The sequence below is a fragment of the Scleropages formosus genome, chromosome 1 (genome assembly GCF_900964775.1).
Source record: "Scleropages formosus chromosome 1, fSclFor1.1, whole genome shotgun sequence".
Classification (NCBI taxonomy): Eukaryota; Metazoa; Chordata; class Actinopteri; order Osteoglossiformes; family Osteoglossidae; genus Scleropages; species Scleropages formosus.
This window is the reverse complement of record NC_041806.1, coordinates 10,121,965-10,145,269: the sequence shown is the minus strand read 5'-3', so window position 1 is coordinate 10,145,269 and position 23,305 is coordinate 10,121,965. Positions and strand designations below refer to the sequence as shown.

General features: G+C 43.4%; 1 protein-coding gene across 8 annotated transcripts in view; it reads right to left on the bottom strand.

Moving 5' to 3' along the window:
- LOC108934791 (ankyrin-1-like) overlaps positions 1 to 23,305 on the bottom strand; it is a 139,822-nt gene that overhangs the window by 21,407 nt on the left and 95,110 nt on the right. For 7 of the 8 annotated variants that reach the window (XM_018752883.2, XM_018752886.2, XM_018752887.2 and 4 more), the window contains 20 exons: positions 22,712 to 22,810; positions 22,477 to 22,575; positions 21,754 to 21,846; positions 21,173 to 21,245; positions 20,137 to 20,157; positions 17,205 to 17,325; positions 16,435 to 16,507; positions 16,205 to 16,317; positions 15,700 to 15,924; positions 15,451 to 15,605; positions 14,833 to 15,044; positions 13,733 to 13,937; positions 13,131 to 13,227; positions 6,209 to 6,437; positions 5,785 to 5,913; positions 4,778 to 4,897; positions 4,512 to 4,596; positions 3,041 to 3,115; positions 1,079 to 1,210; positions 302 to 457 (listed from right to left, as the gene is read on the bottom strand). In XM_018752883.2, coding sequence (XP_018608399.1) covers positions 302 to 457; positions 1,079 to 1,210; positions 3,041 to 3,115; positions 4,512 to 4,596; positions 4,778 to 4,897; positions 5,785 to 5,913; positions 6,209 to 6,437; positions 13,131 to 13,227; positions 13,733 to 13,937; positions 14,833 to 15,044; positions 15,451 to 15,605; positions 15,700 to 15,924; positions 16,205 to 16,317; positions 16,435 to 16,507; positions 17,205 to 17,325; positions 20,137 to 20,157; positions 21,173 to 21,245; positions 21,754 to 21,846; positions 22,477 to 22,575; positions 22,712 to 22,810 — 2,512 coding nt within the window. The remainder of the gene's footprint in view (positions 1 to 301; positions 458 to 1,078; positions 1,211 to 3,040; positions 3,116 to 4,511; positions 4,597 to 4,777; positions 4,898 to 5,784; positions 5,914 to 6,208; positions 6,438 to 13,130; positions 13,228 to 13,732; positions 13,938 to 14,832; positions 15,045 to 15,450; positions 15,606 to 15,699; positions 15,925 to 16,204; positions 16,318 to 16,434; positions 16,508 to 17,204; positions 17,326 to 20,136; positions 20,158 to 21,172; positions 21,246 to 21,753; positions 21,847 to 22,476; positions 22,576 to 22,711; positions 22,811 to 23,305) is intronic. The other variant, XM_018752885.2, reaches the window with a different exon arrangement.

Here is a 23,305-nt window from a genome sequence, read left to right as displayed (position 1 = left end):
TCAGTTACTTAACAGAGGGCCAGAACAAACATCTACCAGGAAGACTCTTAGTTTTATGGTTAGACTTGGACTGAGTGAAACTAGAGGTGCTCTGGAATGGCTACAGTTGATGCTCAGCATTAATTCACCTGGGAGGGACTGGAAGATCACGGAGGAAGAAGTTTAGGATTTTGGAGGAGAAGCTTAGAGCAAGGGAAAGGGTATGCTTCCATTCGGGGAGGGAATTTCTGTATCAGGGAAGGTTATTTAGGGACGAAAAGAGGGTGGGTAGACTTGGTGGTGGGAAATTACTGTTCCTTACCATTGGTCATGGTGCTGGGAAGAAGGTGGTCACGATCCGCGTGTCTGCGTCCCCCAACTTCGCAGCTCCCAGGCCGGGGCTGTGGACCCTGGCCCTCAAGCATGCTGACAATATCAGTGCGGTCGATGCTTCTCAAAGCTGCATAGAGGCTCTCCACTGTGACAGATAGGAAACAAGATGGGGAAGAGTGGGAGAGAAGGCACAGAAAGGTCCTTCCAGAGAGTGGAGATGCAGGACAGGCATCATTTATTCATTTAAACACTGTAGTTTTTTAATGACCGGTATGGGGTCACCGGGGCCCCACCCTGGAGCCAGGCCTGGGGGGGGGGCTCGCATGCGAGCGCCTGGTGGCCAGGTCTATGCCCACGGGGCCTGGCCAGGCTCAGCCCGAAGCCACGACGTGGAGCCGCTCTTCGGTGGGCTCACCACCTGCCGGAGAAACCGTAAGGGGACGGTGCATTGTGATTTGGGTGGTGGTCGGGGCCGAGTGCCCGGCCGACCCAAACCTCGGGGCAGACCCAGGACACGTTGGAGAGACTATGTCTCCCGGCTGGCCTGGGAACGCCTTGGGGTTCCCCCAGAGGAACTGGAGGAGGTGTGCGGGGAGAGGGAAGTCTGAAGGACTCTGCTCGGACTGCTGCCCCCGCGACCCGGCCCCGGATAAGCGGAGGAAGATGGATGGATGGATAGTTTTTTAATGAACATTGACAAACATTACTAAGTTTGAAATGAGAAGCAGAACCAAGGGAAAGAGGCACAAATGGCACGTTCACTCACTTTTGGCCTTCTTGCCCTCCCGGGTGGCCCACAGGTTAAGCAATGTTGAACTCTGCTCCAGCAGAGAGTTGGGGTTCTCTACACGGATCTTGTTGATGTCGTCCACGCTGAACTGCAGCTCCCGAGCCAGCTCTGTGCAGATAGGAGCTATGCTTTATTAACATTAGCAAAAGAATTCCCTTCATCCATATTTTGTGATTGTTCTTTTTGGAGATATTTGTCATATCAGTTCATAAAAATGATCACCAGATTATCATAGCTATGTTAATCAGCTAAAATATGAATTTGTTTTAGATCAAGGGACTCTATGAATATCCATCTGTGTTACTACCCATTAACAAGGATACTTTGTTACCATGAGTTTCACTAAGAATTATTGACATATACCATAGACTGAACAAATTGTTTGAATCAAGTGTGCAGCTTTTGTTAAGTTTTAAAAAAATATAGCAAAACTCTTTGATGGGATCAAACCAAACAAATTTTTTTGGCAAAAATGTCATCATGTTTACATTAATATATGAACTGCAAGCTTCTGATTTCTCAGAAACACCTATGTCATTACAGGCACCCAGCTTTTGTACTTCATCTTTTTGAGTGCCAACCAGTCCATGACTGTAAGCAAAAACCATTATTATGTTCCCACATTAATGAACATTGTTTTAATGTACTGTATTCTCTGTCTTCATTTGTACTGAATTTTAATTACATTCAAAACTCATACCTCTCTGTAGTCTGAGACTTCATTACAAAGTATTTTTACTCCGTCATGTTTTAGTGTGACTAAAAGCAGGCTTCCTTGTTACTATTCTCATAGTTATGCTGCTGTAAGTTACTGTAATGATCATGTGACAGTTAAAATTCATATTTCTCCCAATTATTAATCAGCAGTCATTGAACTGTTTGTTGAAAAAAATACAATATTCACAATATTCATCCAGCCATTCATTTATTAGTCACTGCTTGCCCAGTGCAAGGTCACAATGGTCTGCAGCATATCCTCGAAGCATAAGGTATGAGGAAGGCTATAGATGCTGCTCCATCACAGGGCAATCCAGCACAGTCATTCACACACACTATAGGCAATTTAGAATGACCTATTGACCTGAAACATGTCACTGGACTGTGGAGAGAAATGGGGTACCCAGAGGAAACCAGATGTGAAAAAAGAGAACCTCTTAATTCTGCACAGACTGAGTCGGAGGCTAAGGCACCAGTACTATCTGCCATGCTGCCATACCGAGACACAAGATTCAAAACATTTTAATTCCACAAAATAAAATTAAAGTAGAATAGAATAAACTAAATAAGAAAACTGAATTTGTGAAAATATTACCTAAATATTAGCAAAATGGTGATTGCTTGTTCTTAAAAAATATGTTTTCAATTCTGTGAAATTAAAAAAATTAACTTCTGCATGGAAGAAGGCACTTGCACACCATGTACACAGAAAAGTCTGACCAAACGGCACATGAGAAGAGGAGGGGAGACATGACGGAAGGTTTATAATTAAACCTACAGCATATTATCCAATCCATTCAATTTCAATAACTGCTTGTCCTGTATGGGGCCGTGGTGATCCAGAGCCCATCCTGGAAGCATTGGGTGCAAGGCTGAAAGAGTACACCCTGGATGGGATTTCAGTACATCGCAGGGTAGCCACACACAAACACATACAGTCATTCATTCGTTCAGACACTTAGGGTAATTTAGAGTCATCCATTCAACTGAACTACATGTCTCTGGACTGTGGGAGGAAACTGGAGCACCCAAAGAAAACTCATGCATACACGGGGAGAATATACAAATTCCACAACGACTGAGCGGGGATCGAACCCACATTGTTTTGCACCACCAAGGCTCTGTGAGGCAGCAGTAGTGCTTGCTGAAGCAACATGTTATGACACATGTAAATGAATTGACATGCCACACACAGAAACATTCCAATATATGCAAACTAACCTGCCCAGCTCAAGCCCAGCTGCTCTGATATTAAAGCCATCTTTAACTCTGTCCGTTCCATAGCGCTCATGGTTGCTGTGAAGATAAGAAGATAAGAAGTGCAGGTATTTGAACACGGTAAACCATGCAGCTTTTAGGAGTCACATTAGTGCTTGTGATATGCAGCCTTTGCCAGTTTTACATAATTTGTATGTACACTGACTGGCCCCTCTATTTGGTACATCTAACTAGTACACCCATCTGCCGTTATTTGGTCTCTCGATATTCAGTTTTTCACGTATCCAATGTGAGATTTTTTACTCCACTTTGTTAGTCAGCTCAGATTGTTGTATGCTGTGCTTCATCTGGTCTGAGCTTGTGGCATTTGATCTGGTAGAGCAAACGGAGAGACATTTGAAAATTGTGCCAAGCCACTGTATGAGAAACACTGTGAGGCACAGTTTTTTTTAATTTTCCTGTTATTCATTTATTTAAATGTAACATATAGCCCTTGTCTTCCTCAAGCTAGTTCACACATACTATCACGGTACATTGACTTTATGAAATAATAATGTCATATTTAAAAAAATATATATTTTACAAACACTAGATAATATAAGTATAATTTATAATACCTGTAAGTAATTTAATTATTTAGTTATTAATGTTCGGTCAAACTTCTGGAAAGCATTAGGACCGGTTAACATGGGAAAAGTGCACCTGATAGAACTACATTTGTTTCCAGAACCGTCTGAAGTATTGAAGGCATAGAACCTGTAAGATGCAAGGGGAATGTTTCTCTTACACCTTATGTGCTCTGCAACAATTTTTAGAGCTCAAAGGTTGTGGCGACTCTAACAATTGTGTGTCATTGGGTAGCTATGATACTGGTTTCATTTAGTTCTTGACTTGTCATATAATACCAGGCTAAAATTGGCAAATAGGAATCCCAGGCCAGTTCATTTGACGCTCTCTGACACTATCTGACAAGATTTTACAACTGAATCATGTAAACAGTCAAACTTTAATCACTAAATAGATTGCTGGGATCTGACACACAAGATGCTGACTATCCTATTGGTAATTCTGAAATAAACTTAAATATTTTACTTGAGTGGGGGTGCGGTGGCGCAGTGGGTTGGACCACAGTCCTGCTGTCCAGTGGGTCTGGGGTTCAAGTCCCGCTTGGGGTGCCTTGCGACGGACTGGCGTCCCGTCCTGGGTGTGTTCCCCCCCCCTCTGGCCTTACGCCCCTGTGTTCCCGGGTAGGCTCCGGTTCCCCGTGACCCCGTATGGGACAAGCGGTTCTGAAAGTGTGTGTGTGTGTGTGTGTGTGTGTGTGTGTGTGTGTGTGTGTGTGTGTGTGTGTGTGTGTGTGTGTGTGTGTGTGTATTTTACTTGATGAAACATTGAGGATCCATCAGTTTTGGTTTATTCCTAAATCTAACACATGCAACCTGGAGGTCTCACATTCACATGAGGAAATTCTTACCTAGAGATGGCTCATTCAATGCGCTATACCTCTCTCTTAGCGCAAGTGGGGTCAAAGTTCGTCTCCGGTCTTCAGTACCCACAATCTACATTCAGATGCATACAGCAACTTAGAAGCACATTATTTGTCACTGGGCTCATTGATCAGTGTAAGAGGATGCAGCCTTGTTGTGCTGATGTAATTAATGCTAAGCCGTGAAAAGCTTCAAGCACTATGATTGAGCTGTTGGTGTTAATTAAAAAACCATCATATGCGAAAAGAATTACCTTGATGCAAGGTGGCATGGTGATGTTAAGGTTGCACAGAACCTGCTGGCTGTCTTCATATTTGGTAGGCTTGCGTAAAAAGGATAGGAATCCGGAAGGTTCTTTACTGCTGTCTCTCACCTGAGGGGATTGAAGAAAAGAAAAGGGTGTGAGGTTGAAAAACTAAGTTTTTACAGTTTTTTGCCCCTTTTAGCTGCTGCCAGCTTTGAGATGTGCTAAGATCTGCAAAATGTCACATTTTTGCTCAAAAGCCTCAAAGGCAGTGAGAACATTGCGCTGTTTTTAACATTTTGCACATATCTTTTATAGCAGACAACCAGCAGCTACCTGACAAATCTCTGCAAGCGAAAACAGTTACGTTCAAGTGTTACTGACACTCAGCTTAAACCCTTGATACAAGGAGACTGATTTCTGCTTTTAATCAGCTCTGTACAAACTGTTTCAGAACACTGTCCTCCCCTCTGAGTAAATCTGACAAGACCGGCTGTAACATAGGTACTCCACGTTGAGAGGAACTGCATGTCATGGTGCATGAAGTCAGCAAACCTGCATCAACTCTTTAGTTTCTAGTGACTTTAGTAATGTCATAAACAGTTGTAAAATTTTGCTTACTACTTCTATCTAGATGCCCAGGATAGGTGGGCAGCCACTGGCACTTGGATCCCCAGAGGTTGATTTTTCTCCCTTTGCCCTTTGTTTTCCTTTCATTCCTTTACTTTACAGCTTTAATACCTATTACAGTTCTTTTAGTAATTTAATGTATAGCTAACCTTTTATTTTTGTTATTGTTATGTCTTCTGATACTTTGTTTAGTGCTCTCTGTCACTATGTGAGAAAGAGCACTCAATAAAAATAAACTGAACTGAACTAATATGGCTGTGTGATAGAAAATTGTTCCTCTGTCTTTCTGAGGCAGAAAGACTGCTGATGTTAAGAAGCTGGACTGACCGCTGACCCTCTGTGGTACAGACCATTGCTGAAATGCAGACAGAAAATGCGTAGCATACCTTAACAGAGACAGGCAGCCGGTTGTCCCTGAAAGCCTGGAAGCTGAAGCTGCGTGGTTGCTGGGTGGCCTTCCGCACAGGCACCAGATTTCCCGAGCACTCCAAGTGCAGTGGCATGCCTTCCATCACCTGGGGGGGTCACCAACCAGTAGCCAGCCACAGAGTAAACACGGTGACTTAAGAGCAGATGTGAACTGCAAATTCATTTGATTCTCTCCCAGATGTGCTAAAAATTACTGATTAAGCCATATCCTGGCAATGTGAATATGTTACCTGAACCTTTCCTCTAAAGTTTCCACTACATTTGCCCGTGACCCCTCATGCCACACTTGTGCTTATTCTGCTAAGGTAAATATAATCTGTGACTTCATCTCAGCTTTCTATCTTGGTTGCTGCAGCACTCATGTCATCGTTTTATACTAACCTCGATGTCTCGGCTGCGCGCCACCTCTGTGAAGTTCTCGTGCTGTTCCAGGGTTTTGTCCATCTTGTCATCAGTCATACAGTAACATCGCAAACGGCCCTCACGCATTTCATTCATCTTGGCGAACACCACAAACTTGGCCATGTAGGGGACTGCTGACAACTCTCGATAAAGCAGGTTAGCGAAGGTGACTGCCTCTGCTGTACGGGGACAGTCCGCTAGCCAGAAACTGAAGACAAGAATGTAATGAAAACAAATATTTACATTCTGTAAATATGTCACCAAGAAGCATTTCAGGTTTTTCATGGCACAATTTCTTTTTCTGGGTTTGACTGGAACAGTCAAGTTCTAATTTTATTCTTTTTACTGACATTGTGATCACACACACACACACACACACACACACACACACACACACACACATTTTCAGAACCGCTTGTCCCATACGGGGTCACGGGGAACCGGAGCCTACCCGGCAACACAGGGCGTAAGGCCGGAGGGGGAGGGGACATACCCAGGACGGGACGCCAGTCCGTCACAAGGCACCCCAAGCGGGACTCGAACCCCAGACCCACCGGAGAGCAGGACTGCGGTCCAACCCACTGCGCCACCACACCCCCTCATTGTGATCACCTTAGGTCAATTTAGACCTCAGTTGACATCACTTTGGCATTAACTCTCCTGTTGTGTTGTTACATATTTTAAAAGTTTTGTTCAAACTGTGCCCATCTCTGGTGTTTCTAGTTAGACCTTGCAGGACATACAAAATTAATGGGTGAGACTACAATAAAGAGCAAATACAATCAAATTTACAATTCTCTCTCTCTCTCTTTCTCTCTTCCTCTCTCTCACACACACACACACACACACACACACACACACACACACACACACACACACACACACACATAAATCTGACAAAATTGCACTGTCCGTCTTTGGCTAAGTACTATTTTGACTACAATAAAGACAAGTGATTATCACATTCTTGTGTGAGTCCAAATTTAGCCAAGATACTTGTTCTAAAATGGTTTAATATTTTGTAGTGGTACTGCATAAATAACAAATTAATTATGCTTATTTCACTCAAAAACAACTAGCATAATTCCAGGTAAATGAAATCTATAAACCATAAATTTCACAAAGAATGAAGAATCTGAGACAAAAACAAGGAATTGGTTAAAAAGTGCAGCATAATATTGGCTGATAAGCATTATTTTACATTATATAACATTACACATTGCTATATAAAAAAGTATGAGAAATTATACCTACAATTATGAGAAAAAATATGGGATTACCTTGAAGAACAAATGCAACATTTTACATTTTCAAACCTTTATTGACTAAATGGTTTAGACAGTCAAGGTCATTGATGGAAAAAAGTATGCAGACCTCTAGGATAATGACAATTGAAAAAGGTAATGGGTGTCAACTATTCCAATCAATTGAGTTGTGGGTTTGACCTGCCCTTCCATATTAAAAATAAATATGTTAATTTAAAAAGACATAATTTTGATTATCTTCTCTTTACACCAGAATTCTGTTGTAATGCAATCTCGCCTGATCGAAAGAATTTTCAGATAAACTCCATACAAAAGTTGAAGCTGAAGTTCATGAGACTGTAAAGGATTTCATCAGTCCACAGGCAGGTAAATAGTTAATAAATGGAAGGAGTTTAGCACTGTTGCTACACTACCTAGGAGTGTGTGTCTTACAAAGACCCATGCAAGGGCATTCCATAACATGCTCAGAAAAGTAACAAAGAACCCCAAGGTTAGAGCTAAGTACTTACATGCATCTCTTGGACCTGATAATGTATGTGTTCATGACTTTACCACAGAAAAACACTGAAAAAGAATGGTGTTCATGGAGCAGACACCTGCTCTCCAAAAATACATTGCTGCTTCACAAGTTTGCTAAAGACCACCTGGAACAAAGCTGAACTATTTGGTAAATGTACATAGTGTTATGTTTGGAGAAAACAAAGCACTGCATTCTGTGAGCAGAAAGATGGAGAAACCCTGGCAGTGTCACATCCACATCTGCAGCGCAATTGACAGCACCTGACAATGATCGAGCACCTGATGACAATGAGAGTACTTGGCTTTAAAAGTCCCTCCTCAGCTCCTTCACACTTGCAGAATCTCAATGAGACAACTGTCTTCCTTAGTGCTTCTGCTCTGATCTCCTTTATTCCAAGTCACAAATCTCATCTCCTGGCTACATTCATGGATCCTCGCTCCCACTCTGACCTCCGATCGACCTACTCTTCGCCTGTCCCTGATGAGAACTCGCCTGACCCCTCAGTTCCTTACAAATAATCCTACACTTGGGTCCAGCCGTCCCCATGTCCTCTGCTCCGCGTGACAGAAGATTCTGCCTTTAACATGGACCCAGCAGAGTTCAGATGCTTAAAAAGCTCTCTGCAGAAACTCCTAAGTTTGTTGCATCCGGAAACAGATCCTAGAGCTGAGACGACGCGAGCTTCACTTTCAGACCTGGATCGTCACCAGGTGTCACCCTTGCTCCACCAACGAATTCTGAGCTTGCCTTCTGAGGTAAAGAGCGGATTCTGTACCAACTCGTATGGCAGGCTATCACCCTGCACAACCTGGCCCTTGAGCGTCTGCAATACCCCCAGCCAGCCAGGAGGGAAGCCCCAACAACCTTGCGGGTCAGCCAAGGATACCCAACACTGAAAGACAGGGACGTCTCCAAAAGGGCCTTTGCCTGTACTGCAGTGGTTCCAGCCACTTCCTAGCAACCTGTCCAGAGTGCCCCTCTACCAGAGCCTCCTGTACATGCCAGTGGGTGAGTGACCCACTCCCTCCAGCCTCACAGCTCACTGTTCTGTCCTGGGAGGGAGGTGCCCGCCAGATAGTCACATGTGTGTTCAAAGACTCCGGAGCAGCTAGTAGCTTCATGGATATTGCTTTTGCAAGGTCACACGGCATTCCCACACAAAGCTGTGATGTTAATGCACTTGACGGGCAACCACTGGGGAAGGGCATGGTGGAGTCTCGCACACAGGGGCTTGAGCTGCAGATGGGGGGCTTGCCATAGGGAAATGCTCTCATTTTTTCTTGTTGCATCCCCTGACACGCCAGTCATTCTGGGGTACACCTGGCTGGCTCAACATAACCCCATGTTCTCTGAAGTTTCAAAAAGTTGATTTCATGGGGAGAATAGTGCGCCACTTCTTGCTTCTTCCTACCCTGCTGAGTTACTTTGATCGAGAGCCCTGGGTTCACGCAGCCTCTGACTGTGCCAGAGGAATAAACGGACCTCATGGAGGTTTTTAGCAAATCACATGTGTCTGCCCTACCTCCACACTGTACATGGGACTGCACCATTGACCTCCAGCTGGGAACCTCCTCTCCGAGGGGCCGGGTTTACCCACTGTTCCTACCAGAGCAGAAGGCCATGGAAGAATATGTGGCACACGTGAGACAGGTGCTCGGCCGCTTGTTAGACAACAGTCTCTTCGTTAAGGGTGAGAAATGCCTTTTTCACCAGGAACGTGTAGCCTTCCTGGGTTTCATCCTTGGCCCGGATGGGATTGCAATGGACCTGATTAAGGTCCAGGCAGTGCTAGATTAACCCCGTCCGACCTCCGTGAAGGCTCTAGAGTGATTTTTGAGGTTCACAAACTTTTATCACCGGTTTATTTGCGGTTTTAGTAGCCTTGCTGCTCCCCTCACCTCTCTCCTCAAGGGGAAAGGATCCTGGTCCACCTGGTAACCATAAGCCCTTGAGGCATTCCAGAACCTCAAGTGGCGTTTTATGACCACCCTGATCCTTAGGCACCCCGATCTGTCGCTGCCTTTTGTGGTCAAGGTTGATGCCTTGACTGTGGGTGTAGGGGTGGTTTTGTCACAGAGACAGGGAACCCCAGCCAAGCTCCACCCATGTGCGTATTTTTTGCATTAGCTGTCGCCCGCCCAGCTCAATTACGGGTGACAGCTTACACAAAAAATCGGTAACAGGGAATTGCTAGCCATCAAGCTGGCTTCAGAGGAGTGGAGGCACTGGTTAGAGGGGGCCACTCATCCGTTCTTGGTCCTTCCAGACCACCGGAACCTAGAGTACCTGAGGGCAGTCCGTCGTCTTAACCATCGACAAGCCTGTTGGGCTCTTTTCTTTACTAGGTTCTGGTTCACTGTCTCATATCGCCCTGGCTCCAAGAACACCAAGGCTGATGTCTGTAGCTCTGTCCCGGCTGTATGACAAGGACCCGACCCCAGACTTGCCCAAGACCATCCTGCCCGACACCTGCTTCGTGGCTCCTGTGTGTTGGCAGTTCATGCAGGATCTCCAGAGGGCCCAAGCAGAGGAACCCGGTCCAGCCGACGCCCCCGAAGGCAAGGAATATGTCCCTGCCAGGATGCGCCCCCAGCTGCTGGTCACCCAGGGTGTTGACGGACTCTCTCCCTGCTTGAAAAAGAAGTGCCGGTGGCCCTCCGAGGGAAGACGTGCAGGAGTTTGTGGAGGCATGCAAGGTTTGTGCTCAGGCTAGGACCCTGAACAAGAAACCTGCAGGGCTGTTGGAGCCCCTTCCAGTTCCATCCCGGCCTTGGTCCCATGTATCAGTGGACTTCCTGACAGATTTACCTCCCTCCGATAGTAACACAGTAATCTTGGTGGTGTTGGACAGGTTTTCCAAGTTCTGTCATCTGCACCCTTTGCCCCCACTGCCCTCTCCGTAGCCGAGCTCCTCTTCCAGAATGTGTTTCGGATCTTCGAGTTGCCAGAGGATATTGTGTCCGATAGAGGTCCTCAGTTTATGTTCAGGGTATGGAAAACATTCTGGTAGAGAATTGGAGTTTCCGTTGGCCTTAGCTCTCATTACCATTCCCAGGCTAACAGACAAGTGGAGCAGCTAAACCAAGACCTCAGCTGCTTCCTCAGAAGCTACTGCAGATAAGACCAGGACCAGTGGGCTCGTTTCCTGCACTGGGCTGAATACGCTGATAACTCACTGTTCAATTCCTCCACAGGCCTCTCCCCTTTTCAATGCATCCTTGGATACGAACCTCCCCTGTTCCCTTGGCACCCCAGTTCCTCTGAGGTCCCTGTGGTAGACTCCTGTTGCAGAACAGCAAGGCAGCTTGGTGGGCAGTGCAGGAACATCTTCACCAAAGTGCTCGCCAAAACAACAGGCTGACCGGCACTTCTGCACCCTGTACTTCCAACCTGGACAACAGGTGTAGCTGTCCACCAGAGACATCAGTTTCAAGCTACCCTCCAAGAAACTCAGCCCCCGGTTCATTGGTCTCTGACAATGAACTTGCCTGACCCCTCGGTTCCTGACAAACGATCCTGCACTTGGGTCCAGCCATGCCCATGTCCTCTGTTCCGCATGAAAGGCAGGGGGTGGGGTTATCTTGATAGACAGCTCTCCACTGCCTTCCCTTCTCAGACCACAGTAGAATAACTGTTACAGCATTTAGGAAATCAAGCTACTGTACAGCAACAAAGCCATTGTCACCTGTAAACTGTCTTAGAATTAGAATTCCTATTTAATTTAGAATGCCCAGGAGGGGTGGGAAGCCACTGGCATTTAGACCCTCAGAGGTTTTTTCTTTTTTTTTTTTCTCCCTCGACTTTCAATGGGGAATTTTTTGTTCTTTTCCTCTGCGCCCAGTAGGAATACTTATAGCTTTATAAAAGCATTGAGAATGTATTATGCTAGTCTGTAGTAAACTGTCTTTGTGTGATATATTTGTTTCTTTACCTTATGCCTGTGTTCAAGCCCTCTGTGTTGCTGCATGAGTAGAGCGCTGTATAAAAATAAATTTGAAGAATGACAACAAGCTGCTGCTAATGGAGAGAAATGATAAGTTATTTAAAAAGCAGCTGGTCTAAGGACTAAAAATGTGCTCTCAGGGACTGTTGGGAGGGAGCAGGAGGACATCCTAGAATGGACCTTGGCCAGTAATTTGTGGGTGTTTCCTGGTTTTTTTTTTTTTTTGTACCTGTTTTCAATGTTCCTATTTTGATGGTTTATTTTTGTTTAGAAGACAAAGTTCTCCTTGGGGGTGCAGTGGCACAGTGGGTTTGGCCATGGCTTGATTTGTGGTGGGTCTGGGGTTTGAGTCTTGCTTGAGGTGCCTTGTGGTGGACTCCTGTTTTTTCCTGGGTGTGTCCTTTCCCCTTCCAGCCTTGTGCCCTGTGTTGCTGGGTTAGGCTCCAGTTCACTGCAACCCTGCTTGGGACAAGCAGTTGTAGAGTGTGTGAGTGATAAACTTCTCTTGCTTGGAAACCTACTGTCTGGTACCTCTGCCCCATAACTGTCCACAGTGACAACACCAAATCCTCATCTCAGTTGTGAAGCATGGTGGTGAGAGTATAAGGCTGTGAGGCTGCTTTGCTGCCTGAGGATATGGATGGCTTACAATCTTTGAGGGACCAATGAATTCCAAGTTGTATCAGGAAATTCTACAGCAGAATGTTAAGGACATCTGCTTATGACCTAAAACTCAAAAAATGATGGGTCATGCAGTGTGAAAATAATCCAAAACAACAATTTCTTTTGTTTTGTTTCTCCATTCCTCAGATCATGCCACAGCAATTCAGTAGGACTGTCAGAATTCTTTTACGCCATTTGTTGAAAAAAAGATATGGAAATTTGAAATGTGTATTCTTAAATAAGACTTCATTATTATGACTTGAATGATTAAGACCAGATACTATTTCAGGAGCCATTCATGCAAAAATCCAGGTAATTCCAAGAGTTCATAATCTTTTTCTTCACAATTGTAGAATACACCACCTAGTTTTGGATGGCAACACCAAAAATAGGAAGCTGTCTTTCATGCAGTGCAAAGGTTAAGGGAAAACTATTTCTTAGTTAACTAATAAAGAATCATAGACAAGTATGTTGGAACGCTCTGAATTTTGTAAGAGATGGAGGACTCACCGTGCAGAGACATTGGTGGTGAAGCTAGCACAGTCATTTGAGTACACCAGCTTGGTGGTGCCAGTGATGTCCTCCCACTGAGCTGGGGCAGTACCACCTGAGAGATGGTGAGAGTGGTGGAAAATGGCCTAGTCAAGGTACTGCTCCTTGTCCCACATAATCATACATTTACAACAAAGCTGAATCTCATAATTCTACAGTTGATGCACTGTATTCATAACTGATGGTAACATCTGGAATGAAACTAAATAAAATAGCTTGAAGATTTATTGTGCATCATAGTTGAGTCTCCAAAGAACCAGGAATAGTTTGACAAAAATCAATTCCAACACAATCCATGTAAGGCTATGAAAACACTGTGCACCATATGAGTACATGTTAGTGCACCAAAAACTCCATACTAACTTTAGAATGAAGTGTCATCTCTTCCCCTTAAAACATAAGTCAAACTTGCTGAAAATATCGTGAGTTCCACTGAAATCATGGTTGCCCCACTCCTAATGAAACACTTGTGAATAGTTTCTAAGGTTATGCATCTATGACATTGTGTCCTCTCTCTCTGTGATGGCTTGGCTGCCCCAGACTTAATTATGTTGCCATACCAATGACACTGCAGAGCAGCCGGAGGCTCGTGGTGTCTCCTTCCCCTGAGTCTCGTGGGCTGTCCCTCCATGAGGGTGGCAAAGGGATGCGAAGGCCGATGGGTCGGTGGAATTTGCGTCTGCGTGGCTCCACTGTCACCACAGGGCTGAAGGTGGCCTGGTTGCCCAGCAGCTTAGCAACCAGCTCGTCTGGTATCGGCTGCGCCTGGGGTAGGGCAGGCCGCGTCAAGGCATGGTGAAAGCGGATAAAGTGGATTCCAGTTTCCAGTGGATTCCAAACAGCGCAGATGAGGGAAATCATAGAACAGGAGAATAGATTAAAAAGAGGAGTGGAGCAATAACGAATAGGTCAGTATAAGGGACAGTGCATTGAATGAATAAATGAGTAAAGATAAATATTCAAATGAGGGAGAATCAAAGAAATAGCGATGTAGATGTGGCAAAGAACATAAAGCCAAAGGATAGAACATTGTGGAAAAAGGAAAAAGAGGGAAACGGCAAAAAACATTCCTTGCCTTTGTCCCGTCTATGCGTAATACTTGATTGACACACAATGGCAACTCACACGTGTTTTTTTGGTTTTGGTAATATTTATTGTAAAAGCAGTAACAAAGTGAAATGTTTACATTCTCTCCTCACTTGCTGATTAACAACATTGCCATTAGCTCAGGAAAAAATGTATTAAAATACGCAAATGTGGGAAATTTTATACTACAGAATGCTACAAGGAGACACCTTCCTGGGTAAGCCACAGTTTAGTGTTTGAGAGATGTATAAAAGATCCCTTGTGTAGAAAGGTTCACTGTTCCTTCGAAATATACTAAAATATTGTTATACCTGATATTAAAAAGGCTTCTTCTGAAAAAAAAAAAACTAAATTAAGCTCTTCAATAAAAATCTGATGCATTGTGTAAATGTTAAGATTAGTTATAAAAATGTGAATAAAACAGTACTCCTTACAAAACCATGTAATTGTTATTCTAAGTAAGTTTCTACAACAAAATTAAGGTCCAACATAAACACAGAACCAATGGTAACATGATTATAACAATCTACAGAAAAACATTTCCTTGGTCTTCCTCCTCTTCCTCCCATCTCACCTGCAGCCCCAGACGGACCCTCTTGGTGACCGCTGTCTCGGGGAAGGTGGCCTGTACCAATGGTATGAGTCTGCTGGTCAGATGACCACCCTCTGGGCCAATCAGATCACTCTCCTGCTGGACGCGAGACACCACAGCAAAGTAGAGGGGGAAGTCGGTGGAGATGATGCGGAGGATTCGCTTCTTTCCCAGCTCCTCCTCGCTCTCTAAGTCTGACAGAAGAACCACTATGTATAAGTGTATGAGTACAATCATGACAGCAAATTCTGTAGACATACTTGGACTAATATGGTGGTGAAGGTCTTCACTTTGATGATCTAACTCTACAGTCCTGCTTGTTACACATTAAGAAGACAGACTGTTGCTGAAAGACATTTGTTATTTGAGATGAGTGCTTATTTAGTGGGTGTGGTGGCGCAGTGGGTTGGACCGGGTCCTGCTCTTTAGTGGGTCTGGGGTTTGAGCCTGCTGGGGGTACCTTGTGATGGACTGGTGTCCTGTCCTGGGTGTGTCCCCTTACGCCCTGTGTTGCTGGGTAGGCTCCGTGACCCCGTATGGGACAAGTGGTTCAGAAAGTGTGTGTGTTTATTTAGTTATTTAATTTTCGACCTTCTGTACCTTCATCCATTCCATTGAGGATAGTCTCCAGCACATCATCGCCATAACGATTGCGATGTTCCTTCCAGACAGAGCCGTTTTCACTGCGCAGGACCACGAGCTCCCGGTCTCCTCGGCCAAGAGCCGCAAAGTGAGGGATTTCCACAATCACTGGCCTTTAAAAATGTTTAAAGGGTTGTTTTATATAAAAAAACAAGTTGTAAATCAGTGAAAATTGGCACTTTCTTTAGTAATGATGTTCTTTCTCACCCCAAGAATTGCATGCTGGCGGGGCCCAGGGAAATGATGCGGCTAGCCAGTCCCTCTCCCTCCATCAGTGGCGGAGGAGTGGTCAGTTTCTGGGGCTTAACCAGACGGCAGGTGATACGAGTGGGAGCAGCACAGGTGCGGGGTGGAATGATCACACGTAACCCGTTGTGTCTGCTACCTCGCATGGATCCTCCCCGTGCGTCCACCATGAAGCTTACAAGGAACCTGCCAAAAGTCGCATAACTCCTTACCGATGGCTCAATTCACTCAGGCAAAGCTACCACAATATTCACTAAAGAATATCTCAACTCCAGACAAAAAAAAAATTGCCTGAAAAAAAAAATTCTTGAGAAACCTAGAATTTTTCAAAGTATCTCTGTATAAATAGTGATTTCATAAAAGAAGCAAGTATACCTCAAAGAGTCAGAGCCCTATATAAATGACACAGTCAGTTACTTGGTTTGTGGTATAAAGATCATCCATTTGGATGTGGTGAAGTACAGACCCCGTGTGTATGGGACTGGCAACGGGGCTGACGTTATCAGAGGTCTCAGTGGCAGGGCTGCTGGGGATTAATGAGTCCTCATCATACTCCTTTGGCAGGGGCACTGGGGTATGCTGTGGAGTGACAAAGGAGGGTCACTTGACATGGACAAACATTGCAGAAACCTAGCAGGGGGCTTCAGGCAGACCTCTAACGGTATGTATATGTAAGAAAAAGTTGCTTTGTTGTACCTGTTCCATGTCCTTTAAAATAACGGTCTCTGGGGAAACACAAGGGATTCTGGGAATGGCAGGAGAATAGTTCCTGTTAGGATGAGAAAGAGAGGCTCTTATTTATTGAATGACACATCCATCAACATCTACTTAATCCTGAATATAGCATAATTTTCTCTTAGTAAAATCAAAATAAAAATCAAAAGAAAAAAATGACCAAAATGTTCAGAACCAAGGGGGGTGCGGTGGCGCAGTGGGTTGGCCCGGGTCCTGCTCTTCAGTGGGTCTAGGGTTCAAGTCCTGCTTGGGGTGCATTGTGACAGACTGGCATCCTGTCCTGGGTGTATCCCCCTCTGGCCTTACACCCTGTGCTGCCGGGTTAGGCTCTGGCTCCCCGTGACCCCACATGAGACAAGCAGTTCAGAAAGTGTATATATATATATGTATTTAGATGCTTTTCTGTGTGTTCAGAACCATAAAAAATATACTAGGATTTACATCTGCATTCATTAACCTTGCAAATTCTTCACCCCGGAGTGATGTACAATGATTTTTAAGAATTTTTGATTATTTTTGATGCAGGAATTATTAAGAATATTTAGCTGTTTTGCTCTTACCCGTAATGAACAGAAAGTGATTTTGCTAGTTGCCTCCTTATAACAAACCAGACCATAATGTCTTCGAGAATCTTATTATTACTGTTGCTTTGGAGAAAAGGATCTGCTAAATGAATAAATGCAAAGTGATCCATGAGCCTTGTCTGCTCTGTTTGACTATTTGTTCCTCACCCTGTGCCCAGTGCAGCCTCATAGTCCAAGGATTTCTTGGGGGACAGGAAGTCTTCATCGTGGTCCTTGAGGTCATCCATCTTGGGGTATTTAGCACCGTCAACCCCCATCAACTCCTCGCCTACAGGGGAACAATAGACATTCCAGTGCTAAGTTTTTTGTACTATCTGCTCAATGAAAAACATACTGGAAAGACTAGAACTAACTGTAAGTTGTTAATTCTGTTGCTGATGTCTTTGTCCAAGGCAACTTACAGTGTTAGGTTTATACAGAGACTTACAAATTATACATCAGAGTATTCTTACTGAACTAATTTAGGGTAAGTACTTTAATCAAGGGTGCTGCAACAAGAAAAGTATTCAAACTGGGGTTGCAAAGCAATGAGCAATGGCTCTCACAACTACATACCAATGACTCCATAAATACATAGGCTCCAGTTAAACTATTGCAATAGACACACTTCAATCCACATAAGTTTCCTGCTACACACATCTCTAGAATGTGAACAATTTGATTCCCAAATATGGTCAGAACCTACTCTGAGTAAAAACAGCCATATTTAGTGAGTACAGGCAAATAAATTGTTGACAAATTGGACATATAACCAAAAGTATCAAGCATCATTGTTGGTATTCAACCTTAACCTTTGTGATTATTCAAATGACTGTGACAATGTTACAGTGCGGCTATAAGGTATGAAGTGACTGAGGATACAGAAAGTGCCTTTTAACGTTTTCAGAATAAATCCAGGTATAAACTTTATCACCATCCATGGTGTGTGATAGCTGGTGGAGCTCAAAATGGCAGAAAACAGGCCTGCATGAAGGTCCACGATGAGTGGTGTGGTGTGTGAGACCATAACAGAAAATACCATGAAGTTTTCATGTATCCCCTATGTGATTGTGACTAACTAATCATTGTCTTTAAAGGTCAACCCCCACCCATACTAAAAGATTTTTGCTGTTTCATGGTTTGCTGTCTGAGGTAAATAACATTGAGGGTACTTACAGAGCTAGCAAAGGGAGAACTCCAAGGATACAGAGGCTGATTTTGTTCCAGCTCGCAGAGCAAATAAGTTCAAAAGCTGACCATGGCTGTTTGAGTGTGTACGTAATTGTGCGCAGACAGTGTGTGATGCTACACAAGGCTGTGCACAGATTTGTGAATGCATTTTTTGTGGAAGAGCCTCTAACAGGTGCCTCCAAGTATTCAGGAAATGGCTAATTTGACATTGCAACTACATGTGTTAAGGTGAGGTATTAACGTGTGCCTGAGTGTGTGTTCAAGAAAAGGGGTTGAAACAGTTCCGTGTTTAAAAAGGCACAGCAGTCTCAGAAACTACCAACTACCATGAAACTCTTTCCAAATATGGATACACTGTGCTGTGATAATTTGCCATTTAAATCCCAGATTGTATATCCAGCTAGTCACATTGTGATAAAGACTGATACATGCTGTAAAAATGATTTTACATCTTACTTTTATACATGATTCTTCCTTATGGAACTAATATATCCAAAAAATATTAAGTTAAATATTTAGAGGTAACTACTGAAAGGTGAGGGGGGTGCGGTGGCGCAGTGGGTTGGACCGGGTCCTACTCTCCAGTGGGTCTGGGGTTTGAGTCCTGCTTGGGGTGCCTTGCGATGGACTGGCGTCCTGTCCTGGGTGTGTCCCCTCCCCCTCTGGCCTTACGCCCTGTGTTGCCGGGTACGCTCCGGTTCCCCGCGACCCCCGTATGGGACAAGCAGTTTAGAAAATGTGTGTGTATTGAAAGGTGATAATACATAAAGAAATGAAATGAAAATCCAGTTGTGATTCTCACAAAGCAAGACTGGGATTTTCATCTTTACCATTACATTCAGCACATAATAGAAACTGTGCAACGGAAATTTCATCACAGTGACGGGTGATAGTACAGACAGACCGGCAACGGACTATGTCCAGCTCTCCACAGCACTAACACAGGACTGCTTGTGTGCCTTAAATCAGCCTCACTCAGCAATACATCATATTAGGGAAAGTGTAATACAGAAGCATAAACCCATTACTGACCATAAAATAATGACTAGTCATGAGAACAGGTGAAGCAGTTGTGCTGATTTGTTACTTTATTACCAGAAGATTGACATTTATGCTTGTAGAAAACAGTACATAAGGACAGTCCATGGCAACAAGGCTCCATAAATTGGTCCAGAAATTACTCCTGTTTTTGCTCCCCTTAAACATTAGTTTTTTGGGGAGGGATGGAAGTGGGGCAAATTGTATGGATGGCCTGTTAATCACACTCAGTGGCAGCTCTAATGATTAATGATATATAGAGAGAAAAGTGTTCTGCCGAAGTTCTCGGAGACAGACTGTGATTTGAGATTGGAACTGAAGTATACTTAGAACACTTGCTTTTGTGTGTTATATGGACTGGGTGTTTGCTGTCCTTTTCATGTATCAAACACCAGTCTGTGGCCAGCCGACTCTTCCACTAACATCCCTAAGGAGGGCTGACAGGGAATTAGGACAAGGCAAAAGGTGGTGGGAAGAAGTCTGAAAAATGTAATCAAGGTTCATGTAGATCTGGAAACTGGAATGGGTCTCCACCATCATCACTTGGACCCAGAGACTCAATGGTATGTCAGTAAAAGTCTGCTCTCACATCTACTACACACGCAATACTTGGATTATTGAGGACAGCGCGCACACCATGTGGGTGGGTGACTGAGGTTAGATGTAGCCAAGGGAGGTTAAAGGGACAGAAGTTAAAGACATGAAGTCATGACCGCATGCCAATGAGAAAAATCACCGCTATTGCAGACAGCACAGAGAGACACAAGGACGCTCACGACAAGCTCAGGTGAGAGAGAGGGTGCTTGAAATGAGTGACATCGTCACAGACCACCTACTAACACACACAGTCGAGACAGACAGACAGCCATACCTAGCGTTAGCTGTGCAAGTCCTAAAAAACACAAGAGAAGCAATGTTTAGGAAAGGGCTGAACACAAATCTCTTAACATTCATTGAAGTGTTTTTCCTTGCAAACTTTGCTTCATATAAAAAAATATGACAGGGAGCATCAAGTATTATTTACAGGTACTGGTATTCCTTTGTATACGAGTCTTTGGTGTACATATCCTCAAAGTTACAATGTAAGAAAATTAATACTTTCCTTCCATGTTCACACACTTGGGTTTTGAAATTAAAAACCTGACATCGCTATGTGCCTCATCCAGAATCAAAATTTACATTAAAAAAATTGAAAAGGAAGACAATTTCTAGCACTGTATAACTATTATTATTATTATTATTACTACTACTACTACCAATAATAATAATAATAATAATAATAATAATAATATGCTGTGAAATGTATGTTGTGTTGTAGAAAAGCACCTGCTAAATTAATAAATGTAAATCTAACTGTAATATTATTAGTACTCCATATTGTATTATTTTCAAAGTATTTAAACAATGCATGATAATAATGGCAAGTGTTTATCACCAGTGAGTGATGTTACAGGCAATGTAACAACATTTATTTATTTAGCAGACGCTTTTCTCTAAACTGACTTTCAATGGATACGATATAGTGTTATCAGTCCACACACCTTATTCCCCAAGGTGACTTACACTGCTAGATACACTACTTACTATGGGTCACTCATCCATACATCATATTTCATGTGTCTTACTTTGCTTTTATATTTACTTTTATTTGTCATAACATATATCGATGTATAATTGAATATACAACTAATTGTGTTTAGAAATGAAAAGCAAAGAAACTTTAGGTGAAGCGTAAGAGTACAGAAGCACATTATTTCCCCATTAATAGGAAAATGGGTTTCCATATAAAAACACTTAATACACAAATGGATTTCAGGAATGAACTACATTCGTAAACCAAGGGATGCCTGTATTTAAATGTCTACGTGACCTGAGTATGACCCAGGTGAGCATGCTGGGCCCTTTACCTTCATCCTCAGAAACATCCAGGATCTCATCCACTGTCTCCGGAAAGCTCATGCGATGTTTTTCAGTCATGGTCTGAGACACGGAGGAGAGAGGTTAATAGCGCGTGCACTAAATATTACATATATATACACACACACGCTTTCAGAACCACTTGTCCCATATGGGGTCACGGGGAACCGGAGCCTACCCGGCAACACAGGGCGTAAGGCCGGAGGGGGAGGGGACACACCCAGGACGGGACACCAGTCCACCGCAAGGCACCCCAAGCGGGGCTCGAACCCCAGACCCAACAGAGAGCAGGACCCAGTCCAACCCACTGCGCCACCGCACCCCCTTGCACTAAATATTAGCATGCATGTATTTTTTAACGTAACTAGCAAGGTGCTGCTTGCTGAAAATGCCTCAATAGCCATTTTAGTCTTAAATGAGACTGTTAAACGAACATTTCCATACTGCATAAACATCTGGAAAAGGACAAAGTGTTAAGTTCCACATAGCTGACATGTAATCCTTTACAGAAAGATACTGTCCATCTGTGAAATACATATCATTTTATTGTAAAATGCAATGCAGATCTCACCGTAGACACAGTCTCCTCCGTGACCAGCTTCAGTACGTCAATGACAGAGATATAACCCAGCCGCTTGGCAATTGCCAAGGCAGAGATACCATTCTAAATCAATACAAGAAAAAGGAAGGCAGAAAAAGTCACTTTACAGAACACAACCCACATAACTCCCAAAATATTCATATATAGTTTACTTTAGGCATGGAAGGGAAAGAAGAACTGAAATATACAGTGCTGCAAAAAGTATTCCTGACTTCCTCTCTTATTGCAAATTTTTCACTCATCATTTTCAGGTCTTCAACCAAATTCCAAGGGCACCTGAGTCAACAAATAACAGTTTTTTACTTATTTCATTTATTTCATGAACAAACTTATCCAAAACCAGCTGGCACTGTGTGAAAAAAAACAATAGCCCCCTTCCACTTACCAGTTTGGTTGAGTGTTACATAAATTTGTACATTAAATTAATGAAAGAAGTAAATGAATGTATTTGCTAACTGAGGTGCCATTTTTCTAATATTTGATTTTGGTTGAAGACTTGAAAATATTCAATATCAAAAATGAACAACAATAAGGGAAATCAGGAAGGGGGCAAATACCTTTTCATGGCGTTGTACTTATATTAGCGTAAGATACACCAGGAGGATGGGACAAACAGGAAAGGCATATATTAATAGCGAAACAGAGAGGTTCATCAGCAGTGCCCACACAAGGAGAAAATGAAGGCAGACTCACAGTAGTTGTTTCATTGGGAAGGGCACCATGCTTCAAGAGCAGGGTAACAATGTCTGTGTGTCCCTGCTGGGCTGCTTGATGCAAAGGTGTGTAACCCACCTGAGAGACAGAGCCACAAAAGCAGGTACATTAACCAGTTTCCAGGAATGCAAATACAACCAAATAATTTTGAGTCCTGTGGTATTTGCATAATAATATCTTTGATTTTTCAGTGAGGAAGAAATGAAGGGCTTACCCTTGTCTTACTATTGACGTTAGCTTGATGCTGCAGGAGGAACTTTACCATCTTGATGTTGCCATAGTGACAGGCCATATGAAGTGGAGTGTAGCCCATCTGGCGAGAGAAGATGAATTTATACTAAACAACTTTTCAAAGATTTTTTCCCCAACTCTCAAGCACATGGTTGAGAACTGGAGGAACATACTGAAATCCACACCCGTCTTCTCTCTGGCTGAACTGAGTCTTCATTCCTAAATCATTTTCTAATGATGAGTGAGTGAATGCATGTGCGTAACTACCCTGTGATGGACCAGCATTAGTCCACGGTGTAGTCTCTTTAGAGTAGCATCCTATAGTTCCAAGACAGGCTTCAGACTTCCATGATCCTGCCTTAGGATAAGCAGCTATCAATAATGGTATCAGTACTCACCTTTTTTTTTTGCTCAAGCCAAGAAGAAAAAGTTTAAAAATTCTGCAAATTGCAAGAATTTGGTGAAACTTCAGAACTGCTTGTATGTGCTCCCTGGGTGTAACTTTCAAATCATGTTTGCAACGTGCTAAGAAAGTGCTAACATAAGACATTATAGATGCTGACAGGATTTTTTTTTT